Source organism: Hordeum vulgare, chromosome 6H (assembly GCF_904849725.1).
Source record: "Hordeum vulgare subsp. vulgare chromosome 6H, MorexV3_pseudomolecules_assembly, whole genome shotgun sequence".
Taxonomy (NCBI): domain Eukaryota; kingdom Viridiplantae; phylum Streptophyta; class Magnoliopsida; order Poales; family Poaceae; genus Hordeum; species Hordeum vulgare.
Genome location: NC_058523.1, coordinates 531,827,293 through 531,843,876, shown reverse-complemented (window position 1 = coordinate 531,843,876; position 16,584 = coordinate 531,827,293). Strand labels below are relative to the sequence as shown.

Sequence of the window (16,584 nt, the reverse complement as noted above, 5' to 3'; positions counted from 1 at the left end):
CGGTCTACTTGTTTTGGACGTGATGCCTATAGATATAATCATTGCATAGATATCGTCACGACTTTGCGCGGTTCTATCAATTGCTCGACAGTAATTTGTTCACCCACCGTCTACTTGCTTTCATGAGAGAAGCCACTAGTAAACACTACGGCCCCCGGCTCTATTCACATCCATCGTTTACACCTCCGCTTTTACTTTGCTTTGTTACTTTGTTGCTTTCAGTTCTCACTTGGCAAACAATCTATAAGGGATTGACAACCCCTTCATAGCGTTGGGAGCAAGCTTTTGTGTTTGTGCAGGATCTTGTGATACTCCTCCACCGGATTGATACCTTGGTTCTCAAACTGAGGGAAATACTTACCATCACTGTGCTACATCACCCTTTCCGCTTCAAGGGAACATCAACGCAAGGCTCCAAGGCCACGGGGGAAATCCTTTGCATACTTGCCTAGGAAGTCCCTTAAGGCGTAGCCGCACCTGAAGGATTCCTGGTGCCGTCGACACACCTGTTTCTCGCGCCATTGGAAGGACTTTTGTGCATTAGCATAGCTGACATCACAGGTGCCTGTTTCTTCAACTTTAGTTGAATTGGTTATGACCGAGGCGGTCCTTGGAGAGGTTACATAGCAATTTGCACATCTCCGTTGTGGTTTTTGCGTAAGTAAGATGCGATCATACTAGATACCCATAGCAGCCACGTAAAACATGCAACAACAAATTAGAGGACGTCTAACTTGTTTTTGCAGGGTATGCTTGTGATATGATATGGCGAGTGACGTGATGTGATATATTGGATGTATGAGATGATCATGTTGTAATAGTTAATATCGACTTGCACGTCGATGTTACGACAACCGGTAGGAGCCATAGGGTTGTCTTTAAACTAACGTTTGTGTTTGCAGATGCGTTTACTATATTGCTAGGTCGTAGCTTTAGTAGTAATAGCATAGATAACACGACAACCTCGATGGCGACACGTTGATGGAGATCATGGTGTGCGCCGGTGACAAGAAGATCATGCCGGTGCTTGAGTGATGGAGATCAAGAAGCACAAGATGATGGCCATATCATGTCACTTATGAATTGCATGTGATGTTAATCCTTTTATGCACCTTATTTTGCTTAGAACGACGGTAGCATTATAAGGTGATCTCTCACTAAAATTTCGAGACGAAATTGTGTTCTCCCCGACTGTGCACCGTTGCTACAGTTCGTCGTTTCGAGACACCATGTGATGATCGGGTCTGATAGACTCAACGTTCACACACAACGGGTGCAAAACATTTGCACACGTGGAACACTCGGGTTAAGCTTGACGAGCCTAACATGTGCAGACATGGCTACGGAGCACATGAGACCGAAAGGTCGAGCATGAATCGTATAGTTGATATGATTAGCATAGAGATGCTTACCACTGAAACTATTCTCAACTCACGTGATGATCGGACTTGAGTTAGTGAATTTGGATCATGTACCACTCAAATGACTAGAGATATGTACTTTTTGAGTGGGAGTTTAACAAGTAATTTGATTAGTTAAACTCTAATTATCATGAACATAGTCAAAAGGTCTTTACGAATTATGACGTAGCTTGCGCTATAGCTCTACTGTTTTTATATGTTCCTAGAGAAAATTTAGTTGAAAGATGATAGTAGCAACTTTGCGGACTGAGTCCGTAAAACTGAGGATTGTCCTCATTGCTGCGTAGAAGGCTTATGTCCTTAATGCACCACTCGATGTGTTGCACCTCGAGCATCGTCTGTGGCTGTTGCGAACATCTGACATACACGTTTTTGATGACTATGTGATAGTTCAGTGCGTAATACTTAATGACTTAGAAGCAAGGCATCGAAGACATTTTGAAATGTCACGAAACATAAGAGATGTTGTAAGAGATGAAATTAAGATTTCATGCTCGTGTCCTTGTTGAGAGGTAAGAGACCTCCGACAAGATTCTTTGTCTACAAAGTAAAGGAGAAAATCTCAATCATTAAGCGTGTGCTCACATTGTCTGAGTGCAACAATCGCTTGAATCAAGTGGGAGTTAATCTTCCAGATGAGATAGTCATGGTTCTCCAAAGTCACTCCCACCAAGCTGCTAGAGCTTCGTGATGAACTATAACATATCAAGGATAGATATGATGATCCTTGAGCGATTCGCAATGTTTGACACTGCGAAAGTAGAAATCAAGAAGGAGCATCAATTGTTGATGGTTAGTAAAACCACTAGTTTCAAGAAGGGCAAGGGCTAGAAGGGATACTTCATGAAACGGCAAACCAGTTGCTGCTCTAGTGAAGAAACCCAAGATTGAACCCAAACCCGAGACTAAGTGCTTCTGTTATGAGGGGGACGGTAACTGAGGCGGAGCTACCCTAGATACTTGGTAGATGAGAAGGCTGGCGAAGTCAATAGAAGTATATTTCATATACATGATATTGATGTGTACTTTACTAGTACTCCTAGTAGCACGAGGGTATTAGATACCGGTTCGATTGCTAAGTGATTAGTAACTCGAAATAAAATCTACGGAATAAACGGAGACTAGCTAAAGGCGAGACGACGATAAGTGTTGGAAGTGTTTCCAAGGTTGATGTGATCAAACATCGCACGCTCCCTCTACCATCGGGATTGGTGTTAAACCTGAATAATTGTTATTTGGTGTTTGCGTTGATCATGAACATGATTGGATCGTGTTTATTGCAATACAATTATTCATTTAAAGAGAATAATGGTTATTCTATTTGCTTGAATAATTACCTTCAATGGTTTATTGAATCTCGATCGTAGTGTTACACATGTTCATAATATTGGTGCCAAAAGAAACATAGTAATAATGATAGTACCACTTACTTGTGGCACTGCCTCTTGAGTCATGTTGGTGTAAAATGCATGAAGAAGCTCCATGCTGATGGATCTTTATACTCACTCTTTTTGAAACGTTTGAGATATGCAAACCATACCTGTTGGTATAAACACATGAAGAAACTCCATGTAGATGGATCATTTGGACTCACTTGATTATGAATCACTTGAGACATGCAAAATCATACCACATGGAACAAGAAAGTAACTTGTTGGATACAATACATTTTTGATGTGTGCAGTCCAATGAGTGCTGAGGCACGCAGTGGATATCGTTATGTTCTACTTCACTGACGACTTGAGTAGATACAGGAGTATTTACTTGATGAATCACAAGTCTTAAATATTGAAAGGTTCAAAGCTATTTCAGAGTGAAGATCGTCGTGACAAGAGGATAAACTGTCTACGATATGATCATAGAGGATGAATATCTTAGTTGCGAATTTTTGGTACACAGTTAAGACAATGTGAAAATTGTTTGGCAGTTCATGCCACCTAGAACACCATAATGTGATGGTGTGTCCGAACGTCATAGTCGCACCCTATTTGATATGGTGCATAATATGATGTCTCTTATCGAATTACCACTATCATTTATGGGTTATGCATTAGAGATAACAACATTCACTTTAAATAGGGCACCGCGTATTTCCGTTGAGATGACACATTATAGACTATGGTTTGGAGAAACCTAAGTTGTCGCTTCTTAAAAGTTTGGGGCTGCAACGCTTATGTGAAAAAGTTTCAGTCTGATAAGCTCAAACCCAAAGCGGATAAATGCATCTTCATAGGATATCCAAAACAGTTGGATACATCTCCTATCTCAGATCCGGAAGCGAAGTGTTTGTTTCTAGAAACGGGTCCTTTCTCGAGGAAAGATTTCTCTCGAAAGAATTGAGTGGGAGGGTGGTGGAACTTGATAAGGTTAGTGAACCGTCACTTCAACCAGTGTGTAGTAGGGCGCGGGAAGTTGTTCCTGTGGCGCCTACACCAGTTGAAGTGGAAACTGATGATGGTGATCATTAAGCTTCAGATCAAGTTACTATAAACCTCGTAGGTCGACAAGGTCGCATAGTACTACAGAGTTGTACGGTAACCTTGTCTTGGAGGTCATGTTGTTGAACAACGATGAACCTACGAGCCATGGAGAAGCGATGATGGGCCCGGTTTCTGACAAATGACTGGAGGCCATGAAATCCGAGAGAGGATCCATGTGTAAAGACAAAGTGTAGACTTTGGAAGAACTACTTGATGGTCGTAAGACTATTAAGTAAAGATGGATCTTTAAAATAAAGACATGCGATGATGGTGAAAAGTCACCATTAAGAAAGGCTCTACTTGTCGCAAGGATGTTTCCGACAAGTTCAAAGAGTTGACTATGATGAGACTTCCTCACTCGTAGCGATGCTAAAAGTCTGTTGGAATTATGTTAGTAGTTGCTGCACATAGGATGTCAAAACACTGTTTCCTCGACGGTTACCTTGAGGAAAGGTTGTATGTGATACAACCAGAAGGCTTTGTCGATCCTCAGGATGCTAACAAGCATGCAATCTCTAGCGATCCTTCTATGGACTGGTGCAAGCATCTCGGAGTTGGAATATATGCTTTGATGAGATGATAGAAGCTTTTTGGGTTTTTACAAGGTTTATGAGAAACTTGTATTTCCAAAGAAGTGAGTGGGAGCACTATAGAATTTCTGATAAGTATATATGGTCGACATATTGTTGATCGGAAGTAATGTAGAATTTCTGTAAAGCATAAAGGTTGTTTGAAAGGGGTTTTTCAAAGGAAGACCTGGAAAGAGCTACTTGAACAATAAGCATCAAGATCTATGGAGATAGATCAAAATGCTAACAGAACTTTCAAATGAAATGCATGCCTTGACAAGTTTTTAAAGGAGTTCAAAATAGATCAGCAGAGAAGGAGTTCTTGGCTGTGTTGTAATGTGTGAATTTGAGTAAGACTCAAAAGCCCGACCACGGCAGAAGAAAGAGAAAGGACGAAGGTCGTCCCCTATGCCTTAGCCGTAGACTCTAAAGTATGCCATGTTCTGTACCGCACCTAATGTGTGCCTTGCCACAAGTCTGTTAACAGGTACAGAGAGTGATACATGATTGAATCACTGAACAACGGTCAAAGTTATCCTTAGTAACTAATGGACTAAGGAATTTTTCTCGATTATAGAGGTGGTTAAAGAGTTCGTCGTAAAGGGTTACTTCGATGCAAGCTTTGACACTAATCCGAATAACTATGAGTAGTAAAACGGATTCGTATAGTAGAGTAGATATTTGGAGTATTTCCGAATAGCACGTAGTAGTAGCATCTATACGATAATATAAAGATTTGTAAAGCACACACGGATCTGAAAGATCCAGAACCATTGACTAAAAACCTCTCTCACGAGTAAGACGTGATAAAACCCCAGAACTATATGGGTGTTGGATTCGTTAAAATCACATGGTGATGTGAACTAGATTATTGACTCTAGTGCAAGTGGGGGAGTGTTGGAAATATGCCCTAGAGGCAATAATAAATTAGTTATTATTATATTTCTTTGTTCATGATAATCGTTTATTATCCATGCTATAATTGTATTGATTGGAAACTCAAATACATGTGTGGATACATAGACAAAACACTGTCCCTACTAAGCCTCTAACTGACTAGCTCGTTGATCAAAGATGGTCAAGGTTTCCTAGCCATAGAAAGTGTTGTCACTTGATAACGGGATCACATCATTAGAAGAATCATGTGATGGAAAAGATCCAAACTATGAACGTAGCATATTGATCGTGTCGTTTTATTGCTATTGTTTTCTGCGTGTCAAGTATTTGTTCCTATGACCATGAGATCATATAACTCACTGGCACCGGAGGAATACCTTGTGTGCATCAAACGTCGCAACGTAACTGGGTGACTATAAAGGTGCTCTACATGTATCTCCGAAGGTGTCCGTTGAGTTAGTATGGATCAAGACTGGGATTTATCACTCCGTGTGACGGAGAGGTATCTCGGGGCCCACTCGGTAATACAACATCACACACAAGCCTTGCAAGCAATGTGACTAATTAAGTGTAAGTCACGTGATCTTGTATTACGGAACGAGTAAAGAGACTTGCCAGTAACGAGATTGAAATAGGTATGCGGATACCGACGATCGAATCTCGGGCAGGTAACATACCGAAGGACAAAGGGAATGACATACGGGATTATATGAATCCTTGACACTGAGGTTCAACCGATAATATCTTCGGAGAATATGTATCCAATATGGGCATCCAGGTCCCGCTATTGGATATTGACCGAGGAGTGCCTCGGGGCATGTCTACATAGTTCTCGAACCCGCAGGGTCCGCGCACTTAAGGTTCGATGATGTTTTAGAGTAGTTGAGTTATATGTGTGGTTACCGAATGTTGTTCGGAGTCCCGGATGAGACCACGGACGTCACGAGGGTTTCTGGAATGGTTCGGAAACGAAGATTGATATATAGGATGGTCTCATTTGGTCACCGAAAAGTTTCGGGCAATTCCGGCACTGTACCGGGAGTGACAAATGGGTTCAAGGAGTTCACCAGGAGGGGCCCACCCACCCGGGAGTGAGCCCAAGGCACTAGGGTGGTGCCACAAGTCCTTAGTGGACTGGTGGAGTCAGCCCAAGGGGCCCATGGCGCCACATAAGAAAATACCAAAGGAAAATAAAAGAAAAAAGGAAAGAGGGAGGTGGGAAGGAAAAGGAGGACTCCTCTTTCCCAAACCGAATTGGAGGAGGAGTCCTCCTCCTCCCCTTAGCCGGCGCACCTTGAGGGATTGTCCCTCAAGGCTAGCCCTCCCCCTCCCTCCTATATATAGTGGTGTTTTAGGGCTGATTTGAGACAACTTTTGCCACGTGCAACTCAACCCTAGACCACATAGTTCTACCTCTAGATCGTATTTATGCGGAGCTCGGGCGGAGCCGTGCAGGAGTAGATCATCACCACCACCGGAGCGCCGTCACGCTGCCGGAGACCTTATCTACTTCTTCGTCTTGCTTGCTGGATCAAGAAGGCCGAGATCATCGTCGAGTTGTATGTGTGCTGAACACGGAGGTGTCGTCCGTTCGGCGCTAGATCGGAACGGATCGTGGGACGGTTCGAGGGACGTGATGATGTTCCACTACATCAACCGCGTTACTTTACGCTTCCTCCTGTGCGATCTACAAGGGTACGTAGATCCAAATCTCCTCTCGTAGATGGACATCACCATGGTAGGTCTTCATGTGCGTAGGAAATTTTTTGTTTCCCATGCAACGATCCCCAACAGTGTCGTCCACAGCCGACACGATACCAGATCTAGGTCGAGCCGTTGTTATCGACACGAGCATGCATTGCCGCTACGCAGCCACAACATCACACATGGAGTGTCGCACCTCCGCTCGGTAGCGCCGTCCCACACCACTCACCCCCATGCGGATAGGAAAGAGAGCTCCGTCGCCACCGTTGACCGGGCTTCCCCTGGCGACGCCCTCCGGTTGCTCGCAAGAACGATAGGGGGAGGGGTGATTTGTTTTTAAGGTAATCACACAGCTGATTTTTTATCTCTCCCTAATCTTACCTACTAATAAAGCAAATAGTGCTTCTTCCGTACGTCATCCAAATTGCCCTTAAAGTTGACTAAAATTACCCACCAATGCCACATATAAGTCATAAAAAACGTTTCAAACAGGAAAATCTTCGGACTGGGCCGGCCCATGTAGTCACCTCCTATATTACGCTTTGGGCCTTGGAAAAAGATGCAGCACACCTGTTCGGGCCAGCCCATGCGTGGGCGCCTGTTTATTTAGTTTAGTTTTTTTATTTTTCATTTCAGTTCCATTTTGTTTTTCTACTTTAAATAATTTAGAACTTCAAACAACTTTTCTCAATTTTAAGAAATTTAGAATTTCGAAATAAAATATTCAAAAAAACATTTTTTTTGAGAATTCAAAACTACTCAGGATTTTTGAAAAATGTTTGCATATAAAAAAATGTTTAAACTTTGAGAAAATGTCCATAAAATAAAAAAGTCAACGATTTTAAACAAAAGTCCGTGTAAAAATCTTAAAAACAGTTTGGGCCTCTGTTTTTAGTCTCATTTTTTATTTTCATTTTTCTGTTCCATTTTTTAGTTTAAATAATTTAGAACTTTGAAAAACTTTTGCAATTTATAAAACTGGGAATTTTGAAATAAAAGTTTGAAGAAAATATAAAATGTTTGTGAATTCAAAAAATGCTCAGGATTTTTGTAAAAATATTCGTGTATTCAGAAAAATGTTCATAATTTTGAGAACAATATTGGTGGAAACGATAAAAGTCCATGATTTTGAAAAAAAAAGTTTGTGTGTTATTTTTTGAGTGCAATTGAAAAAAATGTTTGCTAATTCAAAAAATGTTCATGCATTTCAAGAAATGTCCTAAAATTTTAAAGACATAATATATCAGCACCATTGGAGATTATAATTGTTTTTCTCCTGTTGCAACGCACGGGTCCTTTTGCTAGTAATAATAATAATAATAATCTATACCTAATAATAAAGCGGCTATTGCTTCCGTCGGAAAACTCATCACGATATTTTTATAAAAAAGTTCCTGTAATTTTTGTTATTCAACCCGCGCTTCTTCATTTATCTGCAACGCAAAAGGAAAAAATGATTCGGTGCAAAAATTATGCCCGTACGCATCGCCTCCTCCCGTCGGCCCTGGGCCACCCTGGCGTGCGCCCAGGCCGCCGCCACACCACTCGGCGTCGCGGCAAACCACCACCGCTGCTGATCTCAACCCATCCGCCCCTCCGCGGCTGTACCTCTCCCCGCTCATTGCTCCCGTTGCGGCGCTCGAGCGCATCGCGTCAACCCTGGTCCATCCTGGCCTGTGCCCAGGCCGTTGCCACACCACTCGCCGCCGCGGCCGGCCTCAACCACCACTGCTGTCGATCTCAACCCACCCGCCTCCGCGGGCGTACCTCTGTCCGCTTGCTGCCCCCGTTTTGGCGCTCGAACACAGCTTCTAGATCAAATCAACGCGAGAGCTACGACGACTTGGGATGATGCGTTTGCTCGATGCAGAACGGCGGCGGCGTGCGGATAAGGCGCGGCAGAGCGAAGTACTTGCAGGTGGAGGCGGGCCTCCATGGCTCACATGGGGAACTCTGAGGTTATGACGCGACAACGACGACTCCTTATGGCCAGATAGAGGCGCCTAACCCTTGCTCTCCTCATCGTATCCCCTCCTCCGACAGGAACTCATCATCTGGTGAGATCCCCTCCCCATGCCTCCAACGGTGTGCCAAGCACCGGCTTGTTTTGTGAGAATTTGTTTGCTGATGAATGAACGTATTGAATGTAAGATTGCATTGTTGTAGAGAGAGGGAATGGAACACCACCTTCAGTTTGTCATCTGATCCCACATTCTCTATCCCATGAGTGAAATAAGATAACAGTCCATTGATCAATTCACGTAGCCTTTTTGTTTTGATTTGCTTGTCCCGCTCAATTTCTCATCATGGTGGAATTAGCAATGGACGGTTTGATTTCTCAACAAAATAGAATATGACTGACTATATTAGTTAGTTAGCTTATTATTTTAATAAATCAAAATGATTATAAAAATATTAAAAGCGTGTGGTATTTTTTTCCGTTGCAACGCACGGGCCCTTTTGCTAGTAATAATAAAGCAGCTACTGCTTCTGTCATACGTCGCCGCTGTTTTGCAAAAAACGTCCTTGATGTTTTGGATATTCAACCCGCAATCCTCGTTGAGTTATGAAAAAATGGTTCGACATTTTTTGGGGCGGCAGATCGAGCAGCGGCGCTCCCGATCCGATCGGGAGCAGGACGACGGCGGTGAGCACTTGAAGGATGCAGCGAGCACGCTGCCTGGGCGAGAGGAGGAGCAGAGGGGAGGCACGTAGGCGGGGTGTCGGACCCCCGCGCTCGCGAGCAGTCAACGCCGATGCAGTGACCGTCCATGGCGGCGAGCAGAGGGGAGGCATGGAGGCGGGGCCGTCGGACGCGCGCGCTCGCCCGCTGTCAACGCCGACGTAGTGACCTTCCATGGCGGTTCCTCTGCCGCCGCGCCCCCATACCTCTACTGTTTGCTCCCCTGTCCCTCCGCTCCGCGGTGCCCATGCTTTCTCTGTCGTCACCGAATGACAAGATCGATAGGATCCATCGCATCTCACGAGACACCCGGCTGCAGCTGCTCGTCGGCCATGCGGGGAGCACGGACGAGCTGCTCGTCGGGCATGTGGGGAACACGGACGAGCTGCTCTTCAACGTCCATCCCACAGACCTGCTTTCCCTAGCTGAATTTGCTACTATCACAGGTGTTACCTGGAGAACAGAATTTTGTTGCAACATTGATAGAAAGGCGTGACCGGAAGAAGCAGCCAACTGAATTTGGAATGAACCAAGTCCTCCAGCCATTTCATAGTGAGAAGTTCAATTTCACTAAAGTTAAACCAGAGGAGGTGATCTTCAGGTTCCAAGAAACTGAGAATGATTCTGCCCAGTATTTTGACGGAGCTCCTCCCACTGTTTCAGCTTCTCCTAGCAGCATTTTGATCAACGTCAGTGTGTCTTCATCTCTGATATTACTTCTACCTCGGACAGATTGAAAACTGATTTTCCATTTCTGTATTCTGTGTCACAGGTGAGCCCAATTGGGTACTGTCATGTGCTTTTGATCCCTCAAGTCCAGGAATACTTACCGCAAAGGGTTGATCAAGAGAGCTTCTTACTGGCCATGTACGTCACAAAGGAGGCAAGAAATACCTTCTTCAGAGTTGGCTATAACAGTCTGGGTGCCTTTGCAACAATCAATCACCTCAACTTCCAAGTTAGTCATACTCAAACTTCATTGATTATTGCTTGTCAGGCATACTATCTGAAAGTGCAATATCCAGTCGAAAAGGCGCCAACAGAGGGACTAACATTCATAGGGAACGGTGTCGGCATTTCTCAGTTGGTGAAGTACCCAGTAAGCGGCTTTGTATTTGAAGGAGGAGCGGGCCTGGAGGATCTGTCACAGGGTTGTCTCAAATGCATGTATCTTCTTGCAAGAGAATAACAGACCTTTCAATGTTCTTATCTCTGAATCTGCCAAGAGAGTATTCCTTCTACTACAGGTACAGTACTGCAAATGCAACCTCAGTTTTATTTGTGATCTAGAACTGGACTATCGGCTTAATATTTTTACCTCCCTCTGAAATGTTCGATCGACCAGTGCTATGCCGAGAAGCAGACTTCTGGAAAGGCGAGCCAGGAAATTCTCGACATGACAATCAATCCAGCAGTCTAGGAGCTCAGCGACCATCTGGTTCTGAGGAGGAGGAAGGACTACGACGAAGCATCTGAGGTAACATTATGCAGGTTTTTGGTTGAAGCATCCCTGTCTGGAGCAGAGTTCCGGGAGCTGAAGAGGTGAGGCATGGAGGCGAGTTCGAGACCTGCATGAGCCAAAAAAAAATTGGCATTTATTTTTTCATGGCGGCGAGCAGAGGGGAGGCATGGAGGCGGGGCCGTCGGACGCGCGCTCGCCCGCTGTCAACGCCGATGTAGTGACCTTCCATGGCGGCTCCTCTGCCGCCGCGCCCCCATACACCGTTTTCTCCCCCATCCCTCCGCTCCGCGGTGCCCGTGCTTTCTCCGCCGTCACCGAGTCTGGACAAGATCGACAGGATCCATCGCATATAGCGCGACACCCGGCTGCAGCTGCTCGTCGCCCATGCGGGGAGCATGGACGGGCTGCTCGTCGGGCATGTGGGGGAACACGGGCGAGCTGCTCGTCAGTGTCCATCCCACAGGCCTGCTTCTGCTTCTAGTGCAACACAAAGAAAACTGTAGTGGAGTAGCCACCGATCCGCTCCAGAAACAGGGCATGCAGCCAAACAGATGTGCAATATATTCAGATAGACACTGAAATAAATGATGGTTGTGACAAAATTCATGTACTGAATAACTTACCAACATGCCACTGAAAGGATCTGGAATAGATCACTGAAACAAAGGGCTGCCTACAGCCTGTCTGCCAAATGCAGCAGGCTATGCATGCTTCAAGATTTGATGTGTGTCTGACTTTATTGTGTCGACTGAATTCTTTTGTGTTGTTATTACAATCGTCAGTAGAGGTTTCAAAAAAATGTGAGTTGGTAAGACTAAGTTCGAATTATCATATTTAATGGGTTATAGTTTTTTATTCCAAAAGAAGATGTTACACGAAAATACATGATTGATTTGATAAATTCAGATGTTACCAAAGGTCATGCACGTCGTTGCTGCATGAATTCAACCAATTTTCCTTTGTTTGCCCTGTTGTATAATGAATGTAACTCATCCTCCCACCTTGGATCTACCCCTGTTTCAGTTTATTTTTTCTAAAAATTGGTGCTACTATCGATTGCTCATAATTTCAGTTTCGCTGATATGATACAAGCCCCTGTTTCAGTTTATTTTTTTCTGGAAAAATAATGTTACTAGCCAAGGATTAGACCAAGAATTTTCATGTTGCTGACTACATATACCTGGACATTGTGGCTTTGACTTGGTTACGGTAATTCTTGGGCATGATGCTGGAGTAATTCTTGAAGTTTCATATATTGTCCTCTTTCTTCAGTTATCAATTAGCTTAATTGCATACACATGACTAAATATGCTTGTTGCACCTAGGTGTTTGCTCCGCAATGAACCCGTTGAACACACGGGCATATTTACTAGTAATATAAAACAGGTGAAAACCCTTTATGGTAACTTGAAATCGATGTTCATTTTAGCGCCTCGATTTGCCGGTGGTGTTTTTCACTTGAAGGCATTCCCGTGGGGAGACGAGACGAGATGTATCCCGATGTTTAGGCCCTGTTTGGAACCACAATAGATTATAATAATCTGGATTATGAAGATAGATTATATAATCTGGTTTATAAAAATAATCAAGGTGGGCATGTTTGGAGGTCAGATTATATAAACTGTAATTCAGGTTTTACATTATACAATGACATGTCTGCCCTGTTTATAAAAATAGGACGATGGCGGTGGTAGTAGGTAATTATCTCCAAGGTTTACAAGGGTATAGGTCATTAGTAATCCATAATCTGATTTTAGTTGGGGTAGAGTAGATTATGAGTTTTTAATAATCTAGTCATCTAGTTTTTAAAATCTACAATATAAACTGTCCTGTTTGTAAACATAAGATTATAAAAACCATATTACATAAACTGGGCAGGGCCGGCCTTGTTTGGAACCATAATAGATTATGATAATCTGGATTATGAAGATAGATTATATAATCTGGTTTATAAAAATAATCTAGGTGTACATGTTTGGATGCGAGATTATATAAACTGTAGTCCAGGTTTTACATTACATAATGACCTGTCTGCCCTCTTTTTAAAAAAAAGAGGGTGACGGTGGCAGGAATGTAATTATCTCCAATTTTACAAGGATAATGGGTCATTAGCAATCCATAATCTGATTTTAGCTGGGGTAGAGTACATTATGAGTTTTTAATAATCTATCCATCTGGTTTTTATAATCTAGACAATAATTTGTCCTGTTTAAAGACAGAATAGATTATAAAAACTGGATTATATAATTTGAATGGTTCTAAACATGGCCTTACTCGGTTGGAGAGCTGGTGTCACACAGGACGTTGTCACCGGTTCATTCGCTGCAGTTTGACTGTTGACCAAATAAATAGAGAAGGGGGAGAGGTTGATGTGCGCTTGCCGTAGCAAGCTAGGCACGCGCGTTGACTCCATGCGCCCGCTCCCCCAAATATCCGGCGCCCTCGCATGCCGCGCTCCGCATACCTTTACGCAAAGGGTGAGGCCGTACCGTGCATCCCAAACTCCCCCACGTATCAGTGTATCACACGAGAAGCTAGCTAGCTTCATTACACCGAAGCCATCAAGCTCGCGATTCATTCAGCATCTTCTTCTTGGACCAATAATCAATGCCGGCGCCGAGCAACTTTCTCAAGTCCATGGCCGCCGCCGCCGCGAAGCACGGAGGAGAGCACCACCAGGCCGCGGCGGCGAGGAAGCAGCAGCAGCAGCAGCACGTCGGGTTCCCGAGGCTGTCGACCTCCAGCAAGGCGCTCGTCCTGCTCCCCATCCTGCTCCTCGCCTTCATCTACCTCTTCGTGTACCCCAAGGAGTTCGAGCTGCAGTCGCTGATGAGCTCCTGCGTGCCGCCGCCGGGCACCTACACCGCCAACGGCTCCACGGCGCTGTCGTCGGCGTCCGCCGTCGCGTACGCCCGGAAGCCCGACTTCCGGCTCCTCATCGGCATCCTGACCCGGGCAGACGTGTACGAGCGGCGCCACCTGCTGCGCATGGTGTACGGGCTCCAGCTCGCCGCCGACCCGGCCCTGGCGGCGCAGGTGGACGTGCGGTTCGTCTTCTGCCGGCTCTACAAGGACGACCAGCGCGTGCTGGTCCCGCTGGAGATCCTGGCGCACGGCGACGTGATCGTGCTGGACGGCTGCGAGGAGAACCTCAACGGCGGCAAGACGCACACCTTCTTCACCGCCGTGGCGGCGCTCTACGCCGACGCGCCCTACGACTACGTGATGAAGGCCGACGACGACATCCTCATCCGGCTGCCGGCGCTGGTGGCGTCGCTGGGGGCCATGCCGCGGGAGGACATGTACTACGGCGCCACCATCCCCTGCAACAGCATGGACCCCGGGAGGGGGTACATGTCCGGGATGGGCTACGCGCTCTCGTGGGACCTGGTGCAGTGGGTGGCCGGCGCCGGCGAGGTCACCCGGGGCCGCACCGTCGGGCCGGAGGACAGGATGACCGGGGAGTGGCTCAGGGTGGGCGGCAAGGGGAGGAACAGGTTCAACGCCAAGCCGGCCATGTACGACTACCCGCTGCCGGTGCCCGTGGACGAGTGCTCCCACGAGTTCGTGCCGGACACCATCGCCGTGCACCGCCTCAAGGACAACCCCAGGTGGGCGCACGCCCTCAAATACTTCAACTTCACCGCCGGCCTCAAGCCCTCCAAGTTCTACAAGTTCGACCCCTAGCTGTTTCGACCTTCTTTTTGCCTTTTTGGATAATTTTTTACATTTGAAAAGAGACGCTTATTTCTTCTACTACTTGTACTTACATATGTCATCATTGATTTTGGAGAAACTTGTATGAGCAAATTAAACGGAGCATACGGAAGATTGCCAGGAAATTACACACAAGAGCTGACGTATGTTCTAGTACAGTACTAGATTTGTTCTCAACGGCCCAGCGCAACCGACGAATGCATTTTGGCTGGCGCTTTTTTCATCCTCGGACGAGCGAGTTTCGAGCCGCGTCGTTAAGTTTCGGTCCCCAAACATCAACTATTTTAAATTTATGTTTTTCGTTGCTAAAAATACGTCACTAGTTCGGCGATCAGCATGTCATAATTCAGCGATCAAACACACTCAATAGTTCGGCAATGAAAAGGAAGGAATAATAGATATGAAACTAATCAAACGGTCGGCTCGACATAGTGCGTCTCCTCTGCCGCGGGACTGGACGGGGTCGGGCTCATAGTAGCGTAATCGTTGGTGTTGCCGTCGTGGTCGTCACCGTGGTCGCCGTCGGCACAGGCATCTGGTTTAAGATTAGGCCGCGCTCCACCTAAACGTGAGAATGGTTATTAAAAACCGGGTGTAACGGTTCGGTTCTTACTTTGGGTTTGATTGGTTCAGGTTTTATTCGGCTGAGATTTTTTTAGTTTGGTTTTGGTTTAGGTATGTGGAGAAACCAGTTTGGGTATAGTTGATTATGGATTTAAACGGTTTGGTTATTAGCGGTTATAAACTATGGGTCCAAACCAGTTTCTAGGCATTGGTTATATGCAATAATCAACTATGACCGAGAACGAGTATCTTTGATCCGCGTGCATGCTGTAATGCACTATGTAATTATGTATTATGGGGAAACAACAGATGAAAATCGGAAGTGTTTTTTTGTGCTTTTGCTAAGCAATTTAGTTTTAGTACACTTGTTAGTGAGCTTATCAGCCATTGACATGTTCTTTTTTGCCTCTTACTGTGTGTTGACTGTATCTCAAGGATTACTTTGTTTCTAAACTGTTGTAGATGCACTTATGCTTTTTCTATCTTATTTGTTTCTTAACATGTCAATTTGTGCAATCATATGTACATTAAAGCAAACCCATGATTATGTACTGGGTTTAAACCCATGGTTATGTTTTGGGTTTAAATTGGTTTGGGTGAAAAAAATAGTGGGTTTGGTTTTGGTTGGGCTAAAAAAGACACTACATGGGTATGGTTCAAGTATGGTTTTGAGAGATAAATGAACGGGTATGGTTCAAGTATGGTTCAAGTATGAAACCATTTTCAGGTTTAGCTCCACCAGGTACCATGCCTTCACCTGCTCGTTCATCGTCGACATGTCTACTCCCATCAAGAACGTCAGGTCGGTGTTCCTCTTCTTCGCGGCGACGTTGGTACTGAGAAGGTCGAGCTTGACGTCCTGCTTCGTCATCAACGCCGATCATCGCGCAACGGATTTCTCCTTCCTCTTGGCGTCGGCGATGCATTGCTCGATCGAAGATTGCAGCCATTCGGCAGCGGGCGCCGCGTCCCTCGCCGTCGTGGCTTTTTTGGTGTCATCGGGGCGCCCTTCTGCCGCAGTCGGGGGCAGACGCGTCCGGATTGTAGGTCTCCTTGGACTTGGCGAGAGCGAGCCGAACTTCCCTCC

The 16,584-nt window shown here is 45.3% G+C and overlaps 2 protein-coding genes across 2 annotated transcripts; both read left to right on the top strand.

Annotated features, from left to right (window-relative positions):
* The first annotated feature begins 9,842 nt into the window (after positions 1-9,842).
* Positions 9,843-11,300, top strand: LOC123405776 (GDP-L-galactose phosphorylase 1-like). Its single transcript, XM_045099337.1, is given in 6 exon segments — positions 9,843-10,151; positions 10,201-10,443; positions 10,527-10,712; positions 10,752-10,904; positions 10,906-11,001; positions 11,100-11,300. Coding segments are annotated over 6 exon segments (1,188 nt in total).
* A 2,420-nt stretch (positions 11,301-13,720) lies between these two features.
* Positions 13,721-15,061, top strand: LOC123403575 (beta-1,3-galactosyltransferase pvg3-like). The gene has a single exon (XM_045097498.1). The coding sequence runs from the start codon at positions 13,824-13,826 to the stop codon at positions 14,901-14,903; it is 1,080 nt and encodes a 359-aa protein (XP_044953433.1). The 5' UTR covers positions 13,721-13,823; the 3' UTR covers positions 14,904-15,061.
* Positions 15,062-16,584: the final 1,523 nt, after the last annotated feature.

Coding starts and splice junctions, on each gene's coding strand:
- LOC123403575 (XM_045097498.1), top strand. CDS start 13,824: ATGCCGGCGCCGAGCAACTTTCTCAAGTCCATGGCCGCCGCCGCCGCG.